This window comes from Bos grunniens, chromosome 2, assembly GCF_055505025.1.
Source record: "Bos grunniens cultivar Pamir isolate PY7600 chromosome 2, Bosgru_T2T1.0, whole genome shotgun sequence".
NCBI classification, from domain to species: Eukaryota; Metazoa; Chordata; class Mammalia; order Artiodactyla; family Bovidae; genus Bos; species Bos grunniens.
Window position 1 is genome coordinate 83,595,608 of NC_141166.1, and position 18,485 is coordinate 83,614,092.

The following is an 18,485-nucleotide window of genomic DNA, read 5'->3' on the forward strand; positions in this document are numbered from 1 at the left end:
GTATTCTTGCCTGGAGAATTCCATGGACAGATGAGCCTGGTGGGTTACCATCCATGGGGTCACAGAGTGGGACTGGATTGAGCGACTAACACTTTCACTTTTTGTTTTAACCTGGAAGACTAGGTCCTTCTACAGAGCCTTACTGGGTAAGTGTAGCCACTTTAAAGTCAGGATATAAATGAGGTGATTATTTTTCTTTTTTACCTTTGTGGTAACCAGTGAAGGCAATCATTTCCCTCCTGTCTAATGAAGTTCAACATATATCAACTCTTTTTTCCCCAGAGCGCTGTTGGCAATCTGGGAAGGGTTGTTTTCTCTCCCCATGAGGGATTGCCTGCACTTACCTGGACCACCCAGTAAGTGGCAGTAATGCACCTCCCCCACCTCTGGCCTCAGAACAACTGAAAGTAGCTAGGAGTGCCCCTCACCCTCTCTAGAGCATTCTGGCAATCAACAAATCAAAAATACCTTGCAATTGAAATGTTCTGTTCTCCACCCCACTCATAATCCCTCCCCAAATCCTGTCTTTCCTTATAATTAGTGAATCCTCATCACTAACCTGAAAAAAGTCTATTTGCTGTCTCTACTTCTCACCTTCCCTTCAAATCTTGACCAAAAGCCTCTGCTTTTCAGTTTCATTCTACAAAAGCCATTTTCCTTATGATCACCAATAACCTCTTAATTTCACCTTGATTTCTCATCAACATTCTGTTCTGAATTACCCATCCTAACTCCTAAATATCAACTCTCTCGATTCTTCTCCAAACCCTCAGGTTTCTGCATTTTAGTCTCCTTTAATCAAGCAAAAACTTAAATCCTCTTTGCCCAGTGAGTTAGCTCACCTCCTGCATCCTGTCTGCAAATCCGCAGAATCACTACATCTCTCCGTTGTCTGAGTTAGGTCCTTATCTTTTTTTTTTTCATCTAGAGCCTGATGGTTTGTACCTATGGGCAAATGACTCAGTATCTTTCTGCCTCAGTTTCCACTCCTATAAAATCAGGATGGTAATAGTGTCTACTACCAAAGTGTTACAATTACTATGATGATCAAGTAAGTTAGAATAAAGTACTTTGAACTTTGCCTGGCTTAATGCAAAAAGTCTTTGCTATTATTAATAAACACCCTTATAATAGCACTAATTGCATCATATTATAATTGTGAGAACTATTCTTCCGCCCAGACTGTGGGAGATCATGCTTCATGCACCATTGCATCTTCAGGATGGAGTGCAATGTCTAGGCTACAGTGGGCATATAGATAGTTATGAATATAATAGATAGTTATGAATGGATGTCAATCTTCAAATTCTTTACAGTGCTCAGCATATGGTAGGTGCTCATGAAATATTCACTGAATTGAATTAAATAGATTTGAATTGATCTGTAGAGAATACATAATAAGAAGTGCCATAATATAACATAAAACATAATGACTTTAAATTTTAAGGTGAGAGAAATTTCCTTTGAGTCTCTTCAAAGAGACTCAATCTTAGGATTGATTCTAAATGGATGTGTAATTCCACGTTCTAGCTAAATTTAGAATTTTTTCTCTATTTATTTGCTCCCCAGTTTTGGTTTCCATGTCCTATCAAGTCTCTTTGTTTTCATTCTCACAGCATAGCTTAGATCACCCAAACTCCAGTCTCCTGTTATCATTCTTTATCAGTAAGCTGTTGCTGTCTAACAAACAGAATCTCAGTGGCAAACAGCAAAAAGCACTTATTTTTCATGTGTCTGTGGCTTGAATGGACCACTCTGCTTTACATTGTAGGTTTGACTGGACTTGTCTCCTCAATAAGGGTCAGCCTCAGTTCTGTGCTATATGTATTTACTCTGGAGCCCGGACTGAAGGGGCAGCTGCTACCCAGGTAAACCTTGATTCAGCAGTAACAGAGAAGCAAGCATAGAAATCTGTAGCATGTCTGAAGACCTCAGTGTTGAACTGAAACACAGTCATTTCTACACAGGCTACATTGTCCAAAGTAATCATTTGGGCAAGCCCTCTATCAGTGAAATGAAGGAAATAAATGTCACCCACTCTAGTGAGTTTCACCACACAGTCAGATGGCAAAGGTAGTAAAAGTATAAATCTAATTCCGAGAAGAGGAGAAGAATGCTCAATGATGACTAAATTTACCACAAACCTATCCTGATTCTGGTCTTCATAACATCTGCATACGTAACCACATTAGCTTCTCAACAGATCTTTTGTGTTCAGTCTTCACCACGATCTGTTGCCTCGCAACCCCACCATTTGGTTATGAATATTTTGGTTACAGGTGATAGAATATCCAGTTAAAAATTGTTTATATTATCTCATATATAAGAAGTATAGAGAAAGTGTTTTAGGACAGGTTTAGAAGCTCAACAATATCACTGAGGTCTCAGGTCCTTGTAGCTTACTCTTGCCTGGAAAATCCCATGGACGGAGCCTGGTGGGCTGCAGTCCATGGGGTCGCCAAGAGTTGGACACTACTGAGCGACTTCCCTTTCACTTTTCACTTTCATGCATTGGAGAAGGAAATGGCAACCCACTCCAGTGTTCTTGCCTGGAGAATCCCAGGGACGGGGAAGCCTGGTGGGCTGCTGTCTGTGAGGTCACACAGAGTCGGACACGACTGAAGTGACTTAGCAGCAGCAGCAGCAGCTTTGGCTTGCAAACTTCTTGTCTCATGGTGACAAGATTGCAGCAGTAGCTCCAGGCATTGCAAAGTTGCACGTTGATGTTCATGAAGGAAAAAAGACAGAATGCTTTCATGTACCCCTCTCCTTTCATCAGGAAAAAAAAATTCTTTTTTAGTTTCCCAAGTCATATCCCCTTGCATTATACCAACCAGAACTCTCTAATTTTAAACTAACTAAATTTACATGATTGAAGCCCAGAAGAGAAGGGACAACAGAGGATAGCGTCACCAACTCAATGGACATGCATTTGAGCAAGCTCTGGGAGTTGGTGATGGACAGGGAAGCCTGGTGTGCTGCAGTCCATGGGGTCACATAGAGTTGGACATGACTGAGCTTCTGAACTGAACTGAACTGAAAGCTACAAAGGAAGCAGAAGTCATTGGAGACCATTTGAACATCAGAATCTGTCTTATAAGTGGACTCTAAAACATGAAAGAAGTTGGGAGGGAAATGGCGTATGTATAACAAATCAGCCACATTTTCACGCTCTCAGATAAATGCCCACTTGACTTAATAGTTAAGACTCCGCATAACACAAACTTTATCTCCTCTTAAAGCTTCATACATGATCAGATCAGATCAGTCCCTCAGTCGTGTCCGACTCTTTGCGACCCCATGAATCACAGCACGCCAGGCCTCCCTGTCCATCACCATCTCCAGGAGTTCACTCAAACTCATATCCATCAAGTCAGTGATGCCATCCAGCCATGTCATCCTCTGTCGTCCCCTTCTCCTCCTGCCCCCAATCACTCCCAGCATCAGAGTCTTTTCCAATGAGTCAACTCTTTGCATGAGGTGGCCAAAGTACTGGAGTTTCAGCTTTAGCATCATTCCTTCCAAAGAAATCCCAGGGCTGATCTTATTCAGAATGGACTGACTGGATCTCCTTGCAGTCCAAGGGACTCGCAAGAGTCTTCTCCAACACCACAGTTCAAAAGCATCAATTCTTCGGTGCTCAGCCTTCTTCACAGTCCAACTCTCACATCCATACATGACCACAGGAAAAACCATAGCCTTGACTAGACAAACCTGTGTTGGCAAAGTAATGTCTCTGCTTTTGAATATGCTATCTAGGTTGGTCATAACTTTCCTTCCAAGGAGTAAGCATCTTTTAATTTCATGGCTGCAGTCACCATCTGCAGTGATTTTGGAGCCCAGAAAAATAAAGTCTCACACTCTTTCCACTGTTTCCCCATCTATTTGCCATGAAGTGATGGGACCGGATGCCATGATCTTCGTTTTCTGAATGTTGAGCTTTAAGCCAACTTTTTCACTCTCCTCTTTCACTTTCATCAAGAGGCTTTTGAGTTCCTCTTCACTTTCTGCCATAAGGGTGGTGTCATCTGCATATCTGAGGTTATTGATATTTCTCCCGGCAATCTTGATTCCAGCTTGTGTTTCTTCCAGTCCAGCGTTTCTCATGATGTACTCTGCATATAAGTTAAGTAAGCAGGGTGACAATATACAGCCTTGACGAACTCCTTTTCCTATTTGGAATCAGTCTGTTGTTCCATGTCCAGTTCTAACTGTTGCTTCCTGACCTGCATACAAATTTCTCAAGAGGCAGATCAGGTGGTCTGGTATTCCCATCTCTTTCAGAATTTTCCACAGTTTCTTGTGATCCACACAGTTAAAGGCTCTGGCATAGTCAATAAAGCAGAAATAGATGCTTTTCTGGAACTCTCTTGCTTTTTCCATGATCCAGCAGATGTTGGCAATTTGATCTCTGGTTCCTCTGCCTTTTCTAAAACCAGCTTGAACATCAGGAAGTTCACGGTTCACATATTGCTGAAGCCTGGCTTGGATGAAGATTTCTCTAAATAAGAAAAAGTGTATGTTTCCCTTTGTACAATCACACCAAGATGATTCTTCTCATCACTCTCTCGTCGCTGATTGTTTACCTCTCCTTCATCCTCCCCAAATGCCCTGTTTGTTCTTTTCCTTACATCTCCAAGCTAAGTCTTACTTAACCTTGAGGACTCAGTTCTTCCCTGGGAAGTCTTCCATGAGTGCTCAAGGCTGTTCAGGTGCTCCTTCTAACATGTTCCCATTGGATCTGTGCTTCCTTGGGAATAGTATACTTCAGGATGACATGTTCTTACTTATTTCCTTATATGACGTCGCCACTAGACAAGAAACTTTAGAGCATTGGAAAGGAGTCTTTGTTATTGTGCTATCAGTGCCTTTCCTAGCTCCTGACACAGAGCAGGCATTTAGGATTTCTTTTAAATAACAGAATGAGTGAAGGAGTAAATACAGTAGAATATTTTCATCTTTTTCATATTCCTGTATCTATATATCAGAAAAAAAAAGTAAAGAAAGAAACCTTTCTCCAGACTTTAGCATCATCTTCATTCAAGAATCTATCTTTCTTGAATGATCTCCATCCCATAAATCCTCCCCCAACCTCCCCCTTCCCACATACCACCTTTGCACTAAATGACAGAAAAAAACTTTATACTTTAGAACTTCTTTCTTTGCACGAAGTACTTTTTGTGATACCTGCTATATATTCTATTTATTATTTATTAACAGAATGTTTCTGTTAGCCCTACAATATTATAAGCTTCTTGATATATTTATCACAACCTAATATGCCTACTCATTGCTTCAACTATAGAGGATACTTGGTACATATTTCTGAAATTTATTTGAATCATGACTATCATTAAAAGATTTTATTCTGTATAAAAATGCTTCCTTTCTGTAATCTCTGACCAGTTTAAATGATCAAATCTGAAGTTCTGGATTATTTTTCTTAAATAATATTTTATGTTATTCTTTCTTATGTTGGTGACTTACTGTTTCTGAATGAATCTTTGTTACTAGACCAGATATTCAAAGCAAATATTCATGATTATTTCCCACTTCTCTACATTATGTTGATGTGTGTTTTGAGCTTGTCTTCTTTCTGTCTCTTGGACAAAAACTCACATTTCCACATTAAATTGCATTATTATTAGTGCTCTAGCCTTAACTTGCTGAGTTGTTCTCAACTCAAGCCATCACCTTTCCTAAGAAATTGATGACAATCGTGATTTCCTTGAAGTCTCACCACAATCTGTGTTGACTATCCCTTTGAATAACATATCATTTACCATTCTATTACGCTGCATCTTATATTTTCTCCCACTTACGCTAAAAACATAAAGAGATAGAAATACCAGACCACCTTACCTGACTCCTGAGAAACCTGTATGCAGGTCAAGAAGCAACAGTTAGAACCAGACATGAAACAACAGACTGGTTCAAAATTGGTAGAGGAGCACATCAAGGCTGTATATTGTCACCTTGCTTATTTAACTTAAATGCAGATTACATCATGAGAAATGCTGGGCTGAATGCAGCAGAAGCTGGAATCAAGATTGCCAGGAGAAATATCAATAATCTCAGATATGCAGATGACACCACCCTTATGGCAGAAAGCAAAGAGAAACTAAAGAGCCTCTTGATGAAGGTGAAAGAGGAGAATGAAAAGGCTGGCTTAAAACTCAGCATTCAAAAAATGAAGATCATTTCATCTGGTCCCATCACTTCATGGGAAATAGATGGGGAAACAATGGAAACAGTGACAGACTTTATTTTCTTGGGCTCCAAAATCAGTGCAGATGGTGAGTGTAGCCATGAAATTAAAAAAGGCTTACTCCTTGGAAGAAAAGCTATGGCAAATCTAGAGAGCATGTTAAAAAGCAGACATTATTTTGCTGACAAAGGTCCGTATAGTCAAAGCTATGGTTTTTCCAGTAGTCATGTATGGGTGTGAGAGTTCGACCATAAAGAAGGCTGAGCACCAAAGAATTGATGTTTTTGAACTGTCGTGTTGGAGAAGACTCTTGAGAATCCTTTGGACTGCACGGAGCTCAAACCAGTCAATCCTAAAGGAAATCAGTCCTGAATATTAATTGTAAGGACTGATGCTGAAGGTGAAGCTCCAATACTTTGGTGGCCTGATGCGGAGAACTGACTCATTAGAAAAGATCCTGATGCTGGGAAAGATTGAAGACAGGAGGAGAAGGGAATGACAGAGGATGAGCTGATTGGATGGCATCACTGACTCAGTGGACATGAGTTTGAGTAAATTCCAGGAAATGGTGAAGGACAGGGAAGCCTGGCGTGCTGTAGTCCACAGGGTCACAAAGAGTCGGACACGACCGAGGGACTGAACAACAAACAGCAACTGTGCTAAAAATATGTTTTACATTTTTGAAAACTTCTACTGATGAAAAAGATGATGTCTTATAGTCAATAATTCAATAAATATTTACTGAACTTCTAGTATTTTCCAAAGAGTGTCGAGTTACTGGGAATTCAGTAATAAAGAAAATAGGAATAGCCCTTATTCTCTTGGGTTTTGCATTCTAAGCAAGGAGAGCAACTAACCAGTAAACATATCAATCTAATATGTCAGATGGAGTAAAGTGCTCTAAGAAAAGTAAGCTGTGGGCAGCATGAAGATCTGTTATCAGCAGGGCTTGCCAGTTTTTTTAAAGGTGGATAGGAAAGGCTACAATAAGAGGGTGACATTTGATCACCTGGATAATTGATTTCCACATAGAGGAAATAATAAGTTCAAATTCCCTGAGGCAGAAGTGTGCTTGGCATGGACAAGAATCAGTGATGTAGACAGAGTGGCAGCAGCGAGTGATGAGCAGAGAGAGGAGAGAGGAAGCAAATGAAGTCAGTTAATTGGTGGAAAGTCAGGTTGTTTACTGCCTTGGAGGTGATGTCAAGGAATTAGATTTCATTGCATGCGAGATGGAAAGTCCTTGAACCTACTAAATATTTGTTTCATTGTCAATAATCAACATCTCTGCTGTTTAAAAAGATTCCGGAAATGGATGGTGGTGATGGTTGCACAACAGTGCACATGTACTTAATGCCACTAAACTGGACACACAAAAGTGGTTAAAATGGTAAATTGAACACCATGGACCCAAAACTGTGCTTGACTGAAAGAACAGTATAAGCAATGCAGCACTCGAGAATCTGCTTTGAGAATACATTCCATATATTAGAAGTGAAAATACACAATGCAAGGTAGCATAAATCATGTTCCAAATGAGAGAGCTAGGCTAGAATTTCACACAGTGTTCTCGGAAACATTAGTCTGGAGAGATGCCCTTTGAAATAAAAGGATCTTACTCAAATAAGTTTGGGAACTGGCGCGTCCTTCAGTCCTGCCTGGAGATTCCCAGTGCACATTGGCATAACACGGGCTCTGAAAATAAGTACACATGAAAGAAACCTGTTTAACTTTGTTTAACCCAGTGTTGCTAAATCATTTTGATTACAGGCTTTCCCCCTCAAATCGCCTATTAACATCCTGAGAAACTGGTATTCCAAAGAATCTATGTTACAGGAGACATAAAGCTGAGATAAGAGTTCCGGATAGACTTTGTGGAGAAAGAACCATTTGAGCTGAGCCCTAAAAGAAAAGGGATACTTAGATTAGAGGAAGGGCAAATTCAAGGCAGGAGAAATGTGAAAACATTCACTTCAAGGTAAATCTTCTGGAACTTGCTTTTTTCAGATATCATTGTGCCATTGAATGAATCTAAATATACTAACAACATCATAATTTTGATGATTGTTGATAAACTTCTTCTCAAACACTGAGACACCAATTCACTAGGATTCATTAATTCATTGAAGTTTTCTTAATTCCTAGTCATTATTTTATAGACAGCGAAATTAAGCCCAGAGAGACTATAACTTACTCAGTCATCCCTGCCTAATCGATGGCAGAGTGTTCATTTTCTTTCTCTAGGGCCAGAGTCCTGTTCCATAAAGGAGGGAGCTATGGTCCTTGCATGTCTGCAACAGACACTTTGGAATTAAAGCCAAAAATCGATTCCAATGCAAGATGCAGATTTCATCATTCAGTGGATATGGAAACAGAATCAAATTAAAGAACAACGCAAGCTTGGATTTTAATGAAGCTCATCTTTGTTTCTTTTGCAGATCAAATTTTTGGCTCTCATCTGCACACACTGTGTGAACGTGAAAATTCCACAGTTCCACGGTTTGTAAAGCAGTGCATTGAAGCTGTCGAAAAAAGAGGTGGGTAACTGAACGTACAGCCATTCCCCCAATACTGCACCCTCTACACAACCAATGCTCACATTAACAGCACCACTTGATTTGTCTGGAAAGCCATGCAATTAAAACCTGACTGTTGCTAATCAGTTAAGAGGATCAAGTTTCTTATTAACTCCAGTTTGTTTTCACAGTAGGGACATCAATAATTCCCACTAATGTTCTTTTTTTTTTAATATTTTGCTGTCTGACATGTTGTTGATTCAATTGCAAACTTCTGTTTTCCCGCCAGTGATAAAACATTCATAAAATATCAGTACTCACAGTGTTAGAACCCTCCTAACATTCAGGCTGGTAGACGTTGTGCCAGAACAAATTTTGGTAAGCCCCCATTACCCAGTGGAACAAATAGTGCTCCTACTTGTAAACGGTGATGTTCCATCTTCCACATGTATCTGTTCAGCACAGAATATGCCTAACTAGTTTTGCTAGAACAATTAACAGACACACCTCCAGTGTTAAGATGACCTTTGATTCCTATATTTCAACATTCTAATTTTCGTCTGAAATGATCTCATCTTACTGAGGGGAACAAAGCAAAACCCAATTGACTCATTATTTCTATGGTAGTCTATCTGTAGGGTGTTTTTCCTTCAGACTCTGACTTCATTCATTCAAGGTCATTTTCCCTGGAAGATACACCACAGTAGATGCAGAATCTCAAAAACTATATTGTATAAAAATATGAAGCTTCATCACCATCTGTTACAAGTTTACAACATATTCCCAGGATCTAGGGGGATATATATCATGTAAAAGATGGAGGTGTTTTCAGAAAAAGAATTGGTGAATCTATTCCCCTTTTCAGCTCCCAGTCTCTTAAAACAATAGAACCAAGGGAAGAAATCTTTACCAAGTTATCTGCTAGGGAAAAGCCATTTTAATTCTCTCAATGTTACCTGGCTTTATTATAGAAACATAATAAAAATGGTCTGCAATTTCCAACTCCTGGAAATTCATACTTTAATTATACTGTAAGGACAGCCTTGGGATCCTATTATTCCCATATCAGTAGGGAATGAGAGAATAACAAGAAGGGGACAAGTGGGTAGAGAAAGTGTGTAAAGTGAGCAGCTTTGGGGAAAAGCATATCAACACATCAGAGAGCTGAGCTGAGAGTTCAGAGAAAGAATAGAAAATAGTAAAAGCAGAATAAACACAAGGAGAGGTATTTGTGAGGAGTGGAATCAATTGGAGTTTAGAGAGAAAAGTCCTTTTATTGCATGTTACAATCTCATGTAATTGTGTGAGTACGTATTTTAGGAATAAATATTATTTAATAAATACTTAGAGCCAAATGGATCACTGAAAATATTATAATGTTATTATTGCCAATAGTTAAATTATCATCATTTTCTGGAAATCTTCACTCACTTATAAATACTCAGTATTGACAGTGTAAGCACTGTCATATTAGAACAAAAATCCAAATAGGACTTTGGGGGAAGCTGTGCATAATAAGATGTGTGCACATTTTAAAAAGGATTTTATACCTCTCTTTTTCTGTATATACCCCAGGCAAAATGAAAACCCTGCTAGACACAGTCTTGTGGCATGCAGATATCATGGTATTGCAGAATTGAAAATGCCTATAAATAGAAACTATATGTTTTGTCCATGGCATTTTATTGGTGATTTTTAATAAAATAAAACCATGTTTTTGCTGACAGGGGCAATCATATTTGGCCTTATATTTCATCGTCCCAATGTTTTCTCTTAAAATGAATTTGTAGATTCAGCACTAGATAGGCACTAATCACATATAATGATTATTAATATAATTCCTAAATGTTTTAATGAAACAAAGACCACAATTCCGTAAAGCAGGAGATAATTCAAAGCATTTTGGCAATATCAGCTTAAAGGAGCTCTATGGAAATGTTCGACAAAACTCAAAGGCACAAAAACCTCTCACAAGATTTACAAGTGTGTGCTGTTGATTATGTTTTTCTATGATCATTTTGTTGAATTAATATTCTTACATTTATATGCCAATTCTGTTTACTCAAAGTGTTGTTTTTGCTAAATTCTGGCATAAAGCACCTCAGTACAGAAATAATTTATGTGAATATAAGTCCAATGTTTATGTAGGTTTCTGATGACATTTTGTGCTGGGGTTGGTGTTAGAAAGTAACATATAAAGGTGCCAAGTCTCTCAGCACGGCTGGACTCAGCGTATCTAGAGCCCTCCTTCTAATGGCCAGATCCTCTTCCAGCCAAGATACCCAACTGCAGAGTCATGGGAAATGCTTATGGACCTGTTATGGGAAAGGCATGTTTAATGAAAACTGTGTGTTTATTCTCACAGACTTAGGAAAATGGTCTCAATCCTCACTACAGCAGCACATCAGCTGTTACATAAAAACTAATTGTTTCCTTTCTTTTTTCTCGAGATTATTTTCCCCACCTTAAAAAATCATTTACAAACTGCAGTAATATTTTTTAAATGCTTCTGTGCTGTGCTTAGTTGCTCAGCCATGCCCGACTCTTTGTGACCCCATGGACTAGAGCCCCCCAGGGTCCTCTGCCATGGAGATTCTCCAGGCAAGAATATTGGAGTAGATTGCCATGTCCTCCTCAGGGGATCTTCCCAACCCAGGGATCGAACCCAGGTCTCCCACACTGCAGGCAGAACCTTTACCATTTGAGCCACCAGGGAAGCCCGAGAATACTGGAGAGGGTGACCTATCCCTTTTCCAGGGGATCTTCCCAACCCAGGAATTGAACCGGGGTCTCCTGCATTGCAGGTAGATTCTTTACCAGTTGATCTACCAGGGAAGCCCTAAATGCTTCTAACATTCTTGATTACAAATGAAGCAACATTAGGAGAGCATCTCTCACCATTTACTCATTCATTCCTCTATTCATCCATTCATTCAGTTAGTTACTTACACTTGGCAGAAGCAATTTGCCCACACTTCTCTAGTCTCCCCCAGGGGTATCCTACCCAGTCCTTGGCACAAAATGTATTCTTTACCCATACTTGGCAAAGTGGTATTCAGTTCCATTCAGTCACTCAGTTGTGTCCGACTCTTTGCGACCCCATGAACCACAGCACGCCAGGCCTCCCTGTCCATCACCAACTCCCAGAGTCCACCCAAACCCATGTCCATTGAGTCAGTGATGCCATCCAACCATTTCATCCTCTGTCATCCCCTTCTCCTGCCTTCAATCTTTCCCAGCATCAGGGTCTGTTCAAATGAGTCAGTTCCTCGCATCAGGCGGCCAAAGTATTGGAGTTTCAGCTTCAACATCAGTCCTTCCAATGAACACCTGAGACTGATCTCCTTTAGGATGGACTGGATCTCTTTTCAGTCCAAGGGACTCTTAAGAGTCTTCTCCAACACCACAGTTCATAAGCATCAATTCTTCGGTGTTCAGCTTTCTTTATAGTCTTTGTTGACAAAGCAATATCTGTGCTTTTTAACATGCTGTCTAGGTTGGCCATAACTTTCCTTCCAAGGAGCAAGCGTCTTTTAATTTCATGGCTGCAGTCACCATCTGCAGTGATTTTGGAGCCCAAAAAAATAAAGTCAGCCATTGTTTCCCCATCTATTTGCTATGAAGTGATGGGACCAGGTGCCATGAACTTAGTTTTCTGAATGTTGAGCTTTAAGCCAACTTTCTCACTCTCCTCTCTCACTTTCATCAAGAGTCTTCTTCACTTTCTGCCGTAAGGTTATTAGTTGCATTTTAAATTTTGAATGTCTTGGACATGCCTAGAAGAAAATCTCTTAGTGAGCCGAATGTAAACCAATTTAGCGAATCACTTGTTTAATATGTTTCCTTATCTTGATTTGGATTTCCTTTATTCCTCTAAACCACCAGAGCATTCTCCTCCTTACCAACTATTGTAACTAGATTAAAGTTCTTTCTGTGGTTTCTGACACTGTCTGCTTAGCCCAGAAAATATACGCAGAACTTGGAGGGCCAACTGTGAAGGAGTGTGTTAGTCTTTAAAACTTTTCCAAGTGGTTCATTCTCCTTTGCCTTGCCCTTACAGTTTTGGACTATGTGTGTGTGTGTGTGTGTGAAATTTTAAATAACCAGTGAGAAACTGAATTTTTGTTTCTTCTTCTAGAGAAAATTATACAAAAAATATTGAATGATTATTCAGCTAATGCTCAATAGACATGGTAAACTGACCAAAAGCAGGAGATCATCTGACAATTTTTTTAAAGCCTGGAGGAACAAGCATGTAGGGGGTGTACCTTGTGACATACTGGTGGTATATAAATCTAAACAGAGAGAAGTTCAGTTTTCAGTGCTTTATGAAATGCTTTCTGTAGTTCACAATGATCTAAGAGGTATATAGAAATTGCTTTCTTAAAAGTAGAGTCACTTTTATCACTTAGAGACAAGGACCTAGAGATATGAACCAAAGAAAGTACTTCATCTAAACTGGTATAATTAGTACTAAAACCTTAATCCATAGGGTTTTTTTTTTTGTATATGAAAAGTCTGTAACTGACTATTCTTTGTGAAGGCCAGTCATTTGGAAAGAGCCCCACAAAGTGTGTGACACATTGTAAACACTCAGTAATATTGGCTGAATGAAGTAATAGAACTAGTGTTACTGCACTTCAGCAACAGGTAATTAGCAGCTCAGATGCCTATTCTGTATCATTCCCCATACTACCATCTGAGAATATAGAGGAGATACACATTAAACAAACTGTGGTAAGTCCTATGAAAGAAAAGAATAGATATTGTGCTGGAAGAAAGAACAACCACTACAATAATAATTTAAAAAATAGAAGTTTGCTTAAAATTAGCATGATGGGGGTGGGGGAAGTGGAAAGATCTTGATCAAAGGCATTAAGTTGAAGTTATGTAGGAGGAAAAAGTCTAGAGACCTATTACATAAGCATGATAACCAGAGTTTACAATATTGTGTTGAATACTGAAAATAAAGAAGAGTAGATTTTGGATGCTCTCAATACAGAGAAAAATTGGTAGTTATGTGAGGAGATATGTTAATTAGTTTTCATTTTGCTATGTCTATGTATATCATGTGGTACACTTTTTTTTTTAATTTTTTAATTTTATTTTATTTTTAAACTTTAAAATATTGTATTGGTTTTGCCAAACATCGAAATGAATCCACCACAGGTATACATGTGTTCCCCGCTCCCTCCTCCCTCCCCTTACCATCCCTCTGGGTCATCCCAGTGCACCAGCCCCAAGCATCCAGTGTGGTGCATCGAACCTGGACTGGCGACTCGTTCCATATATGATATTATACGTATTTCAATACCATTCTCCCAAATCATCCCACCCTCTCCCTCTCCCACAGAGTCCAAAAGACTGTTCGATACATCAGTGTCTCTTTTGCTGTCTCGTACACTGGGTTATTGTTACCATCTTTCTAAATTCCATATATATGCGTTAGTATAGTGTATTGGTGTTTTTCTTTCTGGCTTACTTCACTCTGTATAATCAGCTCCCATTTCATCCACCTCATTAGAACTGATTCAAATGTATTCTTTTTAATGGCTGAGTAATACTCCATTGTGTATATGTACCACAGCTTTTTTATCCATTCATCTGTTGATGGACATCTAGGTTGCTTCCATGTCCTGGCTATTATAAACAGTGCTGCGATGAACATTGGGGTACACATGTCTCTTTCAATTCTGGTTTCCTCAGTGTGTATGCCCAGCAGTGGGATTGCTGGATCATAAGGCAGTTCTATTTCCAGTTTTTTAAGGAATCTTCACACTGTTCTCCATAGTGGCTGTATTAGTTTGCATTCCCACCAACAGTGTAAGAGGGTTCCCTTTTCTCCACACCCTCTCCAGCATTTATTGCTTGTAGACTTTTGGATCGCAGCCATTCTGACTGGCGTGAAATGGTACCTCATAGTGGTTTTGATTTGCATTTCTCTGATAATGAGTGATGTTGAGCATCTTTTCATGTGTTTGTTAGCCATCTGTATGTCTTCTTTGGAGAAATGTCTATTTAGTTCTTTGGCCCATTTTTTGATTGGGTCATTTATTTTTCTGGAATTGAGCTGTAGGAGTTGCTTGTATATTTTTGAGATTAGTTGTTTGTCGGTTGCTTCATTTGCTATTATTTTCTCCCATTCTGAAGGCTGTCTTTTCACCTTGCTTATAGTTTCCTTTGTTGTGCAGAAGCTTTTAAGTTTAATTAGGTCCCATTTGTTTATTTTTGTTTTTATTTCCAATATTCTGGGAGGTGGGTCATAGAAGATCTTGCTGTGATGTAGGTCAGAGAGTGTTTTGCCTATGTTCTCCTCTAGGAGTTTTATAGTTTCTGGTTGTACACTTTAAATATATATATGTATAGAGAGAGAGAGTTTTCATTTAGAATATATTTTAAATGATATAATAAGCCCTGAATAATAAACACATACTCTTCTGGTTTTAGCCTCCTGATAAGACCAGAAGTTTAATGACACCCTATCTCCCAGGTTATTTTCTTGACATACTGTAACATTGTAACACAAGGAATCACTTGGTGTGAGATACCCAAAAGAACATGCCATGAATGATGAACCAGTCCTTTTTCCATGCAACAATGCCATACATTGCCAAAGACATTTTTTAATATAATAATGGAGTTAACTAAACGAATGAACGTGTTTCTACACTAAATATACTTTTATGCATCCAATATATTTTTGCTTGTAAGGAATAGGGCTGGTTTTAAAACAATTTTTAAGTTGCATTTGGATTGGCATTCATCCTTTGGAATATGGTTTAACAACTCATTCTTCCTCCTTGATTCCCAGTTCAGGTTACTATGCCCCTGAACGATATAGCAAATTTAAAATAACATCTAGAGATCTGTCGCAAACAATGTGAACACAGCACTACTTAACTGTACACTTAAAATGGTAAATTTTATATTATATGATTTTCTTTGCCACAATTAAAAATAAATGATACCAGGTCTTCCAAATTTGATGATTCCAGCTATAAGCTACTTTGCAGAATGCCTCAGCAGATGCTAACCAACAATTTTGTTCTCTCTCTTTTTTCTGGAACACAAAATACTATGACAGGAATGATACACAAAATTACATATTTGACTTGGTGCCTAAAAGCCACCCTGGGATCCATAACCTTGCTTAAAGATTTAAAAAAGACCTTTAGTCTACTTCTGAGAAGGTCCTTAGCCCCGAAAACTTTATCTCTCTCTTTGACTTCTTAGCAGCTGTTATATTTTTTTGCTGTCGTTTGTTTGACAGGATCCAGTTATAGGTTCCGATGTCTGTTTAAAGAAACAAGGAGGCTGTTGGCTTTAAAATTCCCTCATTGCTTGTGTGATCAGCATTTTCCCAGGCTTTTCTACATAGTTTGCCAAGCAAAGGGACTGACCTTTTGTAGCAAACACTTTTTCATTTCAAAATGCTCACTTTGATTTTTGTCCCATTTTATGCTCATTCCAAACTGTTTACAACCCACTAAAAATGACTGTGAATTATATGTTTGTGTAATGGATTCCTTTTGTGGTCAGAGTGGAATGTTTACTTTGAACAATTAGTTATCTTTGGGTAGATTATAGCAACTTGGAAAAAGAATGACTAAAATTATTATTATACCTTAACTGTTTCTTTTTGGTAGTTCCCCTGCTGTTACGTGAAGTTTGAGAAAAGGGCAGATTAAGAATTCCATGACATTACAGACCAAACCTATTTCTCTTATTGTGTCAATATTTATTTGGGCGTACTTATTAATATCACAGGAAGGTATGGTTATACCCTTATAACTTACTGGATATACTTACTGAATCATAAAAATTCAGAACAAGGACTATACAGAAATACAAGGATATTTCCTATTATATATAGTGCATGCTTCCTTAATAGGTGTTTGCAAATTAAGTAAGGCATGCACATGTATGTACTTATTATAAAAAGAACAGACCTGATTATAATATGGCTATGATGCACCAGATTCAGTGCACCAGTCTGACATGGTCTTGAGATTCTACCAAGTTTTCACTGGCAAAAATAAAACTACATAATCTTTTCCCATTGCCCGGTGATCTAGGCCCCTGAAGGGCCGATCACAATGCCTTCCCTAGGCAAATTCTGCTCCCAGTTCTGCTAATTTTACACTGTTCATTCTTTCCCACTTTGGGATAATCTATTATAGTTAGATCCAGGCACGCACCAAAGCCTGATACTTCCATGAAGAATGTGCAATTTGTACTGTTTAGTTGGTGACGAGATTCTTGAAAACTTTTATGATTATATCTTGTTCCAGAGAGACTTCTTCTTGCTAGTTTTATAAGCAGCAAGTGAAAAAATAAAAAGTAATGAAAACAAAACAAACTGATAAAAATTACATGCTCAAAAAATAAAATCAAGAGTTCAAGATAAGCACTATTCCCTTTTCCCTAGAGAATATTTGTGGGACTGAACAAAAATGTTTCTCAGGGCACTGACCTATGTCTTCCTTTTTTTTTTTTTTCAAGTGCTTGCTTTTTATGCCTAAAGTTAGGCATCCCCATGCGTTTACAATAGAAAGATCCTCAAAGAAGCTCCGTGAAAGTTTACAGCAAATTTTCTTTAGTTTTTACTTCTGAGCTAAAACTAAGTCCAGTTTAGTGGGTTTTTTGTTTGTTTGTTTGTTTTGGTATTTTGTGTTTTATTTTGTTTTGTTTTAATGCAACCCAGTGACTGCCACCTTCCTGACAGCAATCGTGTTGTGCTGGGTCCAAGTTGGAATTGGCTCTTTGGGGTAGTCATGCTGGGGCCTCTGTGTCTGTAAGAAAGCCACATTCAGGGCTAGAGGGGAAGACAAAATCAAAAAAAGAGTAAACAGGAAACAGCCCGCGAGAGTATAAAAGAGAAACTGGGAAAAGACAACCAAAAGAAATCAGAGATGACAAGGTGGAGAGAGAGAAAAAAGCTGTGTTTTGCAATTACGAAAACAAATGTGGATAAAAGGGCATGCTTGTGAGGTCTGTAATGAAGAGAAGACAGACTATTGAACCAGTTACCATCTCTGCCATAGTTACCTGATACCTACTCCCTGTTCCAGAGAAATGTACTTTTGCTGCAGAAAATGCTTGTAAGTTGAATCTTGCCGTGAATGTTCACAAATTCTGAATGTTCACAATTTCTGTACATAGATGTGGTTACTAATTAATTCACTGCACTTATTAGTGCCTTTTAATGGCATTTATCTATGCTGAGCAATACACAGCAGTCTTATTATCAAAAAAAAGAAAAGAGAGAGAGTTAACTATAACAGAAGTTAACAGAGAAATGAGTGTGCAGTTCAATAACCAGAAAGGCTATCTAACAGATCCAGCAATGTAGCTCTGGTCAAGTCAGTCAGCGGATATTCCCACACTTTTGAGTCCAGAATGCATACGAATAAATAATGTCTCTTCCTAGATAAAGCTTAAGTCCAATTTCCAACCTCCGCCCGCACTCCCATCCCCTTTCTAAAGCTTAGGTTCTTAACGTACATTTCCCTTGGAGTTAGTTGTAAGGAAACAGAGCCAAAATTAATACCCTAGGAAATTAGCTTCTTGTTGTGGATGGAGGATTTAAATAAAGCAACACCTCAACATGTCAAGATGTAATACTCTAAATTATCCTTTAGTGGTGTCATTTATATGATGGGAGTTCTGGGTCTGGAAGTTTTTCCCATTATAAACCCCCATATTCAGAAGTTAATAGTTCAACCATAAAAATAATCTTGGCTGAAAATTGGCAGGATGTT

At 38.6% G+C, this 18,485-nt stretch overlaps 1 protein-coding gene across 3 annotated transcripts in view; it reads left to right on the top strand.

Moving 5' to 3' along the window:
- Positions 1-18,485, top strand: part of ARHGAP15 (Rho GTPase activating protein 15) — a 700,275-nt gene that overhangs the window by 438,120 nt on the left and 243,670 nt on the right. For all 3 annotated transcript variants that reach the window (XM_086368469.1, XM_086368486.1, XM_086368479.1), the window contains one exon: positions 8,647-8,745. In XM_086368469.1, the coding sequence (XP_086224595.1) occupies positions 8,647-8,745 (99 nt within the window). The remainder of the gene's footprint in view (positions 1-8,646; positions 8,746-18,485) is intronic.